Source organism: Haliotis asinina, chromosome 7 (genome assembly GCF_037392515.1).
Source record: "Haliotis asinina isolate JCU_RB_2024 chromosome 7, JCU_Hal_asi_v2, whole genome shotgun sequence".
NCBI classification, from domain to species: Eukaryota; Metazoa; Mollusca; class Gastropoda; order Lepetellida; family Haliotidae; genus Haliotis; species Haliotis asinina.
In genome coordinates, this window is record NC_090286.1 from 56522787 (window position 1) to 56534825 (window position 12039).

Consider the following 12039-nt stretch of genomic DNA (forward strand, 5'->3'; position numbering starts at 1 on the left):
CTCCCCGCCATTTCGCTGTCGATCTTCACAAATGGACAGGCTTTCCGCGTAATGTTTAGTCATTTAAAATGTCCCAAACTGCTACGTAAAATACGAAAACCATCTCTATCGTTTGAACAATCCAACTGACTTCGCCAAACTCAGTCTCTCCATTCCCATTATCCTCTATCAACCGAACAATTCCACTTGTCTAAACTACCACGTCTCCGTAGTTCTCAGTCTTCCACCTCTTTTCTCGTTAATTCACTGACTTTATCAACTTAGTGACCAGACAATACTTTTAGTTATGGTGTTTTTTTCACATATAGTTTTTGTACGTACCTTTTACTTGGTGTGGCATCCCTGTTTGGCAATGGTTACAAGAATCTATATCAAAATGTCGCTCTCACGAAATAAAATGAGCATAAAAGAAATGTACAATCAGGATATATTATCGATAAAAGTTTTGGTGTTGACGAAATGTTTGAAAATGCTAATCACTTCGTAAGACAGATCTGGTTGGAGAATAGGTTAATGGTCCTCTGCTTTGTTTGTATACGACTGTCGGATTTAAAAGCGAAAAGGCTCGTCAGGACACAGAAGGAAAACATATCCTGTAAAATTCCGTTTGAATTGTAAAACATGCAAAACGGCTTGAGATGGCAAAATGTATAATGTTGCGACACAAGTACAGTCTACATTTTGCACACCAGTGACTGTTGAGTTTTGGCTAAAGCAGAGTTTTGACTGTAGCTGTTTTGTTAATTCCATCCTCTCGAACACATTTTGTCAGATATGGTTGAAAATGTGGAGATGGAAGTATTGTCTCTTAGTCGGTAAAATTCTGTGAGTGAAATAGGCACACCATACACCTGACAAACATACCCTTTAGATTTGTAGCTTTTGCGCTAAAAGTAATTGAGTCTATTAGTCAGTTGAACTAAGAGGTAATTGCGTCATTTAATCCGTTCAGCTAAGGGGTGAGTTGTAGACTGAAGAAACTGACATGTATACACACTATAACGTGCTGTGCGCTATGTTCGACTGCAAATATTTCTTTACTCTGTATCATGCACAGCACATATTTGACGACACGAAATGCTTAAAGCCAGTGTATCAGTATTGAATGTTCGAATTTATGAATTAAACCATTCTTATGTTTAAAATAGGTATCAATATAGCTGTGAAGAAACCAACGAATCAGACATCAAACTATGGCGACAGTTCGAGGGATTATACTTCGGACCTGGCAGTGGACGGGAATACACAGTCGAGGTTTGAGCACAACTCGTGTGCGCACACGCAGGCTACGTGTGATACCGATTATAAAGTCCACTGGACCCTGAATCTGGAAGCATCTTACCTACCTCTGATGATAAGGATATATAACAGAACACCTAGACCTAGTAAGTATTATTATCAGAACATTACCAGTGAAATGTGCTTAAGGTAAACAGATCTGCATGATATAAGGTGAGTTTATTCACCAACCGCCTTTATTAGTAATGGAACTATACAGCAGGCTGCTGCCATGTAACATGGATCATGTATGTCTTGGACGAATGAAGGCAATATTGGAAGGCAGAAAAGTAGCACTTGGAATCTGTGATGAAAACTCACAGAGTCAAACTGAGCTCATTAAATAGTTATATTCTGAACGTTCATCTCTAGAATTATTGTCTGTGGATGACTGTTGTATTTGGCAATTTTAACTTCGTTGAAATGTTTTTTGTAAATGTTGGAATCTGACGACCTCGTAAGGTCAAGATTTTATTAAACCTACGAGGTTACCTCCATGTACATGGTAACCTGGCGTTATTATGAGATCAAAGAGAACACCAAGTTCTCACCAGGTTTTAACCGTAGCTCGTTTGGACTTTCGACTAAAGTGTCATGTGGACGAAAAAGACAACAGTTCGATATATTCAACGGTGCGTTATATCAGTGTTTGTAATACTCGTAGTTTTGTGAATATTCTTTATGCAGATTCATCGTATTACAGCATCACATGGTGCTAATCCAAACCAGGACAATCCTTTTATGGTCTGTTTGTTGCATTGCATGATGGAAACTGAGTCCTGCATGATGCGAGATGGAGCCAATTAGCCGTTGTAAAACTTAAAACACTCTTCAAAGAAGAGCCGAACTATTTTCACTTGTTTTTATCACTTCAGACTTCACGCGCCTTCTATCTGGATTCAGCCTTCAAGTAGTACCTAGAGGCACTAATGCATGGGAGAATATCTACACTGATACATCCACGGATCCAGGGGAGATAATTATTCTTGTCTATGGCCAACTTACCGCCATCAGCCTTCTACGAGTCACAACAGCAAAGTGTCAAACCTTGGCCTTATGTGAAGTTCAGATACTTACAGGTGAAACCAGTTTCTATGTCCACGACAATAACACTGACGTCGCCAGGCTAATGTGAATGTGACATGAGATGAAATAAAATCAACCTGATATCTATGTCTATTTTGCAAGAGGTACTTTATTCAATCGTTGTTCGTCAGTTAATTTTAGTATGTCAATGAATTAGCTGACATACATAAATCTAGCTTTTCTTGTACTTTATTCATTTTGTACATTCCAGAATCAGGAATGGTCACATTTCATTACCATTGGGTTCTGACCGAACAATATTAAGCATTGCCACGACAGAAGGTTCAAATAAATACTAATGGCTGATTATTAAAGTTTACCCCTACACAAAAGTTTGTATGCTCAAGAAAGACGATCATGATTCTATACTGAATCACGGGGACATTATTCACAAACGCACCTTTATTGCCTCCCTTACAAATGACTGACTTTGCAAAACCTAGTTAAGGGGCGTTATTTTATCATCTTTCTAGATGTCTTGCAGACTGTTGAAATGCCCGTTTCTTAACAGACAGAAAAATTAGGAACTGTCGTTATTCGTGGGGTTTCATGCTAAGGCGTAGACTAACAGCTAGTCTCTGAAATGAACATATTCTACTGAAAAAACGTTCATAGTGAAAAAAAATTATATAATGAAATGGAGCCCTGAGACTTTCTTCAATTCCTGAAGCTAAGGAAATCTAGACTTGCCACATTTTCTAGACTTGCGTGGGCTTTTTTGGATATATATACTTCAGGGTCTGTACGACAGACTAGCTAAGGCGCACCATTTCAACTTAATTTATGCGAAATATTAGTGTCATAAGAAGTATTATTACTCTGTATGATTAAACATAACCAGTGTCATTTATATGTTATGTGCACATGTGCAGATATCATTTTGCTAAGCAACCGTTGTTTCTATATTTCGTTGTCTGTAACGTCATTAAACAACTGGACGTGGCGTCAATAAAGAGGGCCGTCACACTTGCTTATCATGTTTTACTGTCAGTGAACAAATGCACATGGCTACAATGAATAAAAAAGATTATTACACGCGTACGTGTGTCATTATGAATTGCTCTCGCTCGGACAATACAAAATGTAATGTCACTCACGTTTCGAATAAGTCGTATGGCACACACGTGTTTGCGTAATAAATTCAATTTGATAATCTCTATTTATTACTCTTCAGTTTGTCCTGACTTCCGGTACGGATTTGACTGCTCCTTATCATGTCGCTGTAAGGACCCAGCTGAGGTTTGTGAGAAGATGACTGGATCCTGCAGCTCGGGATGCCCTGCTGGGTTTACTGGAACTGCCTGCACAGATGGTAACAGAGTCACGCATGATGTGACATTGTTTATTGCTTATTGTAGTAACATATTATTACATGCTTGTGGGTTATTGCGGGGATATTGGTAAATACGAAGTAAACGTAACTCACACACACACACACACACACACACACACACACACAAACGCACACACACACACAACATCGTATCCACTTGCGTAGATCGATGACCTTGGCGACAATCAGAGCATTTTCTTGACTCAGTTGTTTCATTTACAGAATGCATATTGTTGCGTTAAACAACAACTGTTACAGAATGCCAGAGTGGTTTCTATGGCGACAACTGTCAACAGGAATGCGTTCAGTGTTTGGATAGGACATGTGACAAATTTGATGGCCGGTGTACAGTAGGCTGCGCTCCAGGCTGGCGTCCTTCAGGAAAACCCTGGTGTACAGAAGGTATGGACATCTTCAGTGTTATATCAAAACAGGTAATAGCCTTGACGTTTCAGCTTGAAAAAAACATAATCTCGCTATTCAAACGTGTGTATCATTATTATCTCCCACAGACTGAGTGCGGTGACAGTTTTGTATGTGATAAGACACCTATGAGCTGAAGACATTTTACGTTCAATGTTGCAAGTCATTGTGGTCAGTTGTGAGACACGACAAAACACCGATCAAACAAGCCATAATGACTGCTACTCGACCAACCTGTCGAGCTTGCAAGAAGCCTAAAGTGAGACGAGTTATTGCTAATAACATATATGAAAATGACGACACATGTATTGATCCTACGCCCTTATGAATCTGGATAGGCACATGCTAATGTTTCCATTTCAGAATGCCCAAATGGTTCCTTTGGCTTGAACTGTTCTTCTCTCTGTCGCTGTCTGAACAGTTCCGAAACATGTGACAAGATCAGTGGACACTGTCAAACTGGATGTGCAGCTGGCTTTACTGGCACTGACTGTCAGACACGTAGGTGCACTAAAAGCGAACACAAACCGTCTTCATTTACCTTATAACAAACGCACATTCGTGAAAAGTACAAACATTGAAAAGTCCATGGCCCGAACCACAATGCTTTCGTAACGGACACGAATTGTAAGAATTATGATCGAATTGTAAGACAACTTTATTCTCTTTTTACGACCGATTCACAAGGCTTTCTTAATCCATTCGTAATCATGTGACCAGTAACATTGCTTTGTGGATCGCGTAAGATATTTACATAAAGTTACGATGTGCCATTATTACATATATACGAGTATAACATATATGTAATTTTATTTTATATAAATCTTAATGCATAGATTTGAGTGTGTTTTACAGCATGTCCACAAGGATGGTTTGGAATAAATTGCCAACAATCATGTGGAAGGAACTGTAAAAACAATGTATGCGATGGCGCGACGGGCGTGTGTACCGACGGATGCACAGCTGGATACACAGGAGATAAATGTGATGAAAGTAAGTGCAAAAATACCTACAATAACAAAACAAAAACTCCAACACACAGAGATTTCGTTGTGCTTAGATATGATGACTTTTCAACCATTGCTTCCCTCATGTTGTGGTGTATAGCACACTGATATCATTTCTGTAGAGCTAAAAGTGTGAAAAATAATAATAAAGAACAACAAGAACAAAAACAAAAACAAAACAAAACAAAACAAACAAACAACAACCCCCCCAAAAAAACCCAAAACAACAACAACAAAACCCCAAAACAAACAAACAAACAACTCCCCCCAAAAAAAAACCAAAAAAAAACTGATGCTGATCGAAGCTAATGGATCATCAGGAATGGTTTCGTTATAACAATCCCAATAATGATTACAATGTTGACAGCCAGGGTAAATCTGAGATGTAAAAACATGATTACGAGAAGGCTAAGATTTAATTGCAATCTCGTGAACCCTTTGGCCCCTATTTTGTCATTAATGAGTACTTGGCAGACTGCGTTTGAATTCTTCATGGTATGCCATGTAACATGATCAAGTACCATGACACGGGCGGCCGTTAGGAAATGTGTGTAGCTGAGTAACATTTTTTTTCAGAATGTCAAGATGAATTCTATGGCGAAAACTGCCATGAGAAATGCAGTGAGAACTGTACTCCGAGGTCGGGTGAACGGGCATGCAGAGTGAGGAGCGGTACCTGCAGGTTCGGTTGTCAGCCTGGCTGGACAAACGTGTATTGCAACACAAGTAATCATCTACTATCGTTTTGTTTCAATTCTTCGCATTGTACTCAACCGCCATGTTTTGCTTCTACCATCGTCTAGCTGTCTGTTACAGTTATTGTTTTGGTGATGATAGATTTCAAACGAGGTATTTTATGATTTAGTTAGCTGAAATGTTGATAAAACTGCTTAGTTGAATATCTCCTTCATGTTAAATATGAACTTGATATAAACACAATTAAACTTTTATACACATTACACAAATTCTATAGGATGCATCTCTGCGTTGGAGTTAATTAACTATTATACAGCAGAAATGGAATCAAAGCTTCTACTGAGCACCTATTACATAAGCAACAAAAAATTAAAACCATATTGCACTATCTGGAAACATTTTATGTTCATATACACTGTGACAAGTCTTACTGTTTCGATAAAGTATGTACGAAATTGGTTACGTAATCTGCGACTTGTATTGATGAAGTGGTCGTTTTTCTTGCGTACAGCGTGTTCCGCTGGTTGGTACGGCGCGGGATGTTCCAGTCGGTGTAGCAATAACTGTCTGAACAGGAGCTGTCACCATGTTAATGGAAGCTGTACATTCGGCTGTGTGGCCGGCAAACAAGGAGACACTTGCCAAAACGGTATGTTACAGATGCAGAATTACATCTAACAAGTCCCATTGTCTGGAGTGAGTGAGTGAGTGAGTTTAGTTATACTCCTCTTTTAGCATTATTCCACTCGTATCACGGCGGGGGACGTCAGAAATGGACTTGACATATTGCACCCATGTGGGACATCGAAGCCGGATCTTAGGCTTGACGAGCATACGCTTTAAGCACCAGGCCACCCCACCGGTCAGCAATGGGTGCACCTCGTTTTGCCACCATCCTGTTGTTAATGGTGGCGAAATAGTCATGCGTGGTGCCTTGAAGAACGATTGGAGGTGGCAAGGGGCGTATCAAGTATTATGAAAAGTATCATTAAACTTTGCACAATATTTACATTACAGTGTCTTAAATATTGTTGGTGAAATTGCACAAGATTTATAATTCATTTACACATGTAGCAATTACACCATTTATACCATTTCCAGCAACTCTATACGTATAACCTTGAAATACTAGACAACATCCATCATGACTGTTAGGAATGAACTCGACATCTACAAGTGAGTGAGTTTAGTTTTAATCCCGTTTTAGCATTATTCACGCAATATCACGGAGGGGGACACCAGACAATGGGCTTCACACAATGTACTCACATAGGGACTTGAACCCGAGCATGACAGGCGAATGCTTTAACCACTAGGCTACCCCACCGCATACTGCAATGAAGCTCCCGTGTTTGGTGCTCCTAATACGTACATAAACCATCTCACTGATTATGTCTTAATTTGTCAGTGCAGGTGTCCTAAGTATTACATTGGTAACACTGACTGAACAGTGTTTACTCACAGGGTAGCTTTCATAGATATAGTGAACACCGTTAACATTAACGTAGATGTTCATAAAGCCTTAGTTCAGTTTACTCACTTGCTTGTATAAACACAGTAGGTATTAATCCTTTTCATGGTGGTGGCAAAACGAGTACAAGCGCGACCAATACCGTTTGTACCTCAAGTATAAGTCAGTCGAACTGTCAGTTGTGGGACTGGGGTGTCTTCATACCACAATGAGTCACAAAAGTTATTTATGGAATTTCTTCATAAGTAATGATCTTATGAATGATTTCATGTATACGCAATTGTCTTCTGAAAGCACTCTGTGTACACCCAAGCTCTTCCTAATAGTGCAATGAGATACAGCCGGTATATATAATGTTTAGATATCTAAATGTCACAAATCTATTGCATATAGTCAGAAGCGCAATATTGTGTTTCACTTTCAGATTGTGCGTTGGGTTTTTATGGCGAATCCTGCAAATTCTCCTGTAGTATTGGCTGCAGAGACAAACAAAGATGTTATCCCAGAACAGGGATCTGCGAGGATGGCTGTGGACCCGGATGGTCAGGGGACAAATGTACAGAAAGTACGCCCTTAAGTAATATTTAAGAGTATTATACTGACAAATCTACTCGTTCTGGTTTGGTGCAACTGCGTTGGACATGGTATGCGCAACACACTGCATTGTAACACATATCTATACAATTACAAGAGACCCGTAAAGGTCCGGGATGGAAGAGGCCTTCAACAACCCTTGCTTGGGACATAAGGTGACTATGCTTGTCGTAAGAGGCGACTAGTGGGATCGGATAGCCAGGCTCGCTGACTTTGTTGACACAGATCGATGCTGATGTTGTTGATCACTGGATTGACTGGTCCAGACTCGATTATTTACAGACCACCGCCATATAGCTGGAATATTGCTGGAACAAAACTCCCTCACTCCAAGTTACAGGAAATCACACAAATAAAAGCACTGTATACAGGTTCAAATGTCTATCTACAGGTCTATAAATGAATTTATGATTATTTTACATTTGTATTATAATGTTTCAGAGTGCCCTAACGGGACCTTTGGTGACAGCTGCCGCTCTCGTTGCAGCAACAACTGCAACAGCGGTGTATGCAACAATGTAAATGGCGAGTGTTCTCAAGGGTGTGTCCCAGGATTCCAGGGATCACAGTGCAAAGACGGTTGGTGATATTTGTGCAATTAATTTCATTATGAAGCGTGCAGATTCCCTCGTTTATTATTAAAGGATATTTGTATAGCGCACATAGCACACGCAGCTAGGTGCTGGTATTGTTTTCGCGTGATCGTTGGATGTCGATCTCAAAGGCACATCATATTATCAATCTCAACTCCCTTGGGAGTGTACAACATTTCCTTCCACTAGGCGCACCGAGTTTATTGTGGCTTCCTCATCCCAACGATGTACCCACTTCACAGCTGGGTGGACTTACACACACAGTCCAAGTTCCCTGTTCTTTGCTGTACATTGTTAGGTGTTTGCATGTATTCACGTGGCCACCATCTGGTCATCTACCCACGGATTCGTGGGTTCTTTACATTGCACAGGGTTGTGTACTGTACACCAGTGTTGTGACAACAAGGAAAGGGTCTGCACACAAAGCTGACTCCAAGGTTTTTACACTCGGTCACTGGTGGGCTCGATCCCGCACCCTCAACCTCACTGGATCACCAGCCAGACGTTTTATCCACCTCGCTCACCGTGTGTATAACAAAAGGTTTTCCGTTAATCAGTACGTCGTGAACTTACTGCAAAACTAATAAAAACGCCGTAGTTAACAATTATTATAAACGTAACTAAGTTCACAAATGTAAATAAATCAATACAAAGGTGTCTCTATGGGAGTGCAGGTTAGTGTGGCAGTACAAATTCAAAGACAGTATGAAACAAAGGCAGTATGATACAAAGGCAGTACGATACAAAGGCAGTACGATACAAAGGCAGTATGATACAAAGGCAGTAGGATACAAAGGCAGTATGATACAAAGGCAGTACGATACAAAGGCAGTAGGATACAAAGGCAGAACGATACAAAGGCAGAACGATACAAAGGCAGTAGGATACAAAGGCAGTATGATACAAAGGCAGTACGATACAAAGGCAGTAGGATACAAAGGCAGTATGATACAAAGGCAGTACGATACAAAGGCAGTATGATACAAAGGCAGTAGGATACAAAGGCAGTAGGATACAAAGGCAGTAGGATACAAAGGCAGAACGATACAAAGGCAGTATGATACAAAGGCAGTACGATACAAAGGCAGTACGATACAAAGGCAGTACGATACAAAGGCAGTAGGATACAAAGGCAGTACGATACAAAGGCAGTACGATACAAAGGCAGTATGATACAAAGGCAGTACGATACAAAGGCAGTATGATACAAAGGCAGTACGATACAAAGGCAGTATGATACAAGAGTTGCGATGGCAGCATTAGAGTCCCCGATGGTAATAGTCATGTAATAGTCTCTGGAACAATACTTGCAAGAAACGGCTGGGCAGGATGAGTTCCCGGGTAGAGAATAAACACACTAAAGTGACAGCATTCTTGTGGCTTGAGATGTATTGTGAGATCAGATGCAATAATTCGCTCCCTCATATGACCAAGAAAAACTTTTGAAGATTCTCTATAAAGTCATGGAGTTGTACTACCCGGAAAAGTCTAATTTTAGCAAACTCTCAGAATGACTCAATTAGCAGGTGCAATGTGACACATTGTTTCACAAAGTATTATTTGTAAATATTTCAGTTACTTGTAAGACATGGTATTATGATGCAAGGTGAATGAGTTTAGTTTTACGCCGCACTCAGCAGTATTCCAGCTATATGGCGGTGCGATACAGCGTATAGTCGCAGAGCGCGTTTGTTAGGCTCCCAGTGACAACAGAAGAAAGTTGATATAAATGACACTGGTCAGATGGATACTGACTTGGTTTGCTGTGTAATTTCCCTCATATTTCGTACACCGTCCTTACGGTCCCAAAGCGGGGGCATGTCTTACGGATACTGGACACAAGACCGAATAACGACTCCCCACCCAGGGTAGGCAAGCAATACACTCCCTACATATCCGTCTCCCAACAAAGCCGTTGACTCGGCGAGCATACAAGGTGCATTATATCGCCAAGTCGTCCCAGCTTTGCACATTTGTGAGGAATCATCTTACCTACTATCATAAATGTCCTAATTTCTGCTTAATTATCCTTTGCTTATGATCGACATATGCACAGTGCCGAGAACTCATTTAACATGGCGGCCTATCGGATTGTGTATTGTGGAAGCGTACGTAAGTTGATAAATGTGATGTCATTAGTTCAAAAGTGGTTGGAAAAGAGCAGCGATGATTTCACATTCGCCTGTCAAAATTTACAAAGACCCATCCTAACCTCACTTCATGAAAATTATTTACGCTACCCTGAAATAACGTGTAAACCTATGGAAATTACGTCAAGTGTCCCTGTATAACTGACAGGGGTCTGTATGCATCATGATGGTCTGGAATGTATTTACATATCTGCATCTGCCCAAGAGTGACAGCAATAATCAATTATCGTTACAAACACAGATACGGCGTCAAAGTCACAAAGTATGCATATGTGAGGCGGTAGGGTAGCCCAGTGGTTAAAGCATTCGCTCATCACGCCGAAAACCCGGGTTCTATTATCCCGCATGGACACAGTATGTAAAGATCATTTCTGGTATTCCCTCCTGATATTGATGACATATTGCTACAAAAAAACCCAGTAAAACCTATGACGCCATGCTCATGTCTTCAGAATGTTCGAATGGAACGTACGGCCCCGGATGTAGGGAGGAGTGCAGTGAGGGATGCTTGGATAGCAGATGCGGTGGAAAGGATGGGACATGTCAGTGCTACGACGGCTGGAGGGGAGACAGGTGCCATTTAGGTGGGTGCACTTGTTAAGACATGGTCCTTGGAATAAAACACGCACCTTACCTCACAACCAGTAGTTGATGTCAGTTTATACTTATATTTTACCGTAGTTTTCGTTTTCAACCACGTTTCAAAGAACGTAGTCGGAATAGTACATCAGCATTTACCTTTCGCTGAAAGGTTTTAATATAACTTAAATTTATTGCCTGTCATTTCGTATGATTGGCATGTACATTTTAATTTATACGTCGTATTTAATTTGAGTGAGTGAGTGAGTTGAGTTTTACGCCGCACTCAGCAATATTACAGCTATATGGCGGCGTATTTAATTTGAAATTTGAATGCTGTTTTGTATTATCTAAAAGTGACTTTATTTCCAGATGACATAGATTAAACCCAATCCAAGGAAAACTACTTTCCTAAAGACACCTCTTTTTTTCACTCTACCAGTTGTCAACTAGCATCATTTTGCAGATAAATTATTATGTCAATGACTGATACACTAAAGGTATGTTTGTCTCAATGTCCACAGACTGTGTTCCGGGGTTTTATGGTAGAGCCTGTGCAGTGTCTTGCAGTCCGAACTGTGCAGAGTCCGTGTGTGGCAGGTCGACCGGGTTGTGCTCAAGCTGCCGGCCAGGCTGGACAGGAGGAACGTGTCATCAAGGTAGTTGTGCTTCATTTCAGCGTCGATTACAGTTAAAGGACACTCCTATATTTTGAATTGAATGCATAATTTAATTACATTTTTTCCGAAATTATGTGATATGTGGTGTTCTTAATTAACCATAAACAACCAATTCGTAAATTTCATTCATATGTTTAATGTTAACTGTC

At 40.4% G+C, this 12039-nt stretch overlaps 1 protein-coding gene across 1 annotated transcript in view; it reads left to right on the forward strand.

Moving 5' to 3' along the window:
• LOC137290593 (uncharacterized) overlaps positions 1-12039 on the forward strand; it is a 45492-nt gene that overhangs the window by 14899 nt on the left and 18554 nt on the right. Inside the window, exons 5-16 of the mRNA XM_067821635.1 lie at positions 1149-1385; positions 2154-2357; positions 3539-3676; positions 3956-4099; positions 4484-4621; positions 4976-5113; positions 5704-5853; positions 6335-6472; positions 7719-7859; positions 8330-8467; positions 11084-11215; positions 11735-11869. Coding sequence (XP_067677736.1) covers positions 1149-1385; positions 2154-2357; positions 3539-3676; positions 3956-4099; positions 4484-4621; positions 4976-5113; positions 5704-5853; positions 6335-6472; positions 7719-7859; positions 8330-8467; positions 11084-11215; positions 11735-11869 — 1833 coding nt within the window. The remainder of the gene's footprint in view (positions 1-1148; positions 1386-2153; positions 2358-3538; positions 3677-3955; positions 4100-4483; positions 4622-4975; positions 5114-5703; positions 5854-6334; positions 6473-7718; positions 7860-8329; positions 8468-11083; positions 11216-11734; positions 11870-12039) is intronic.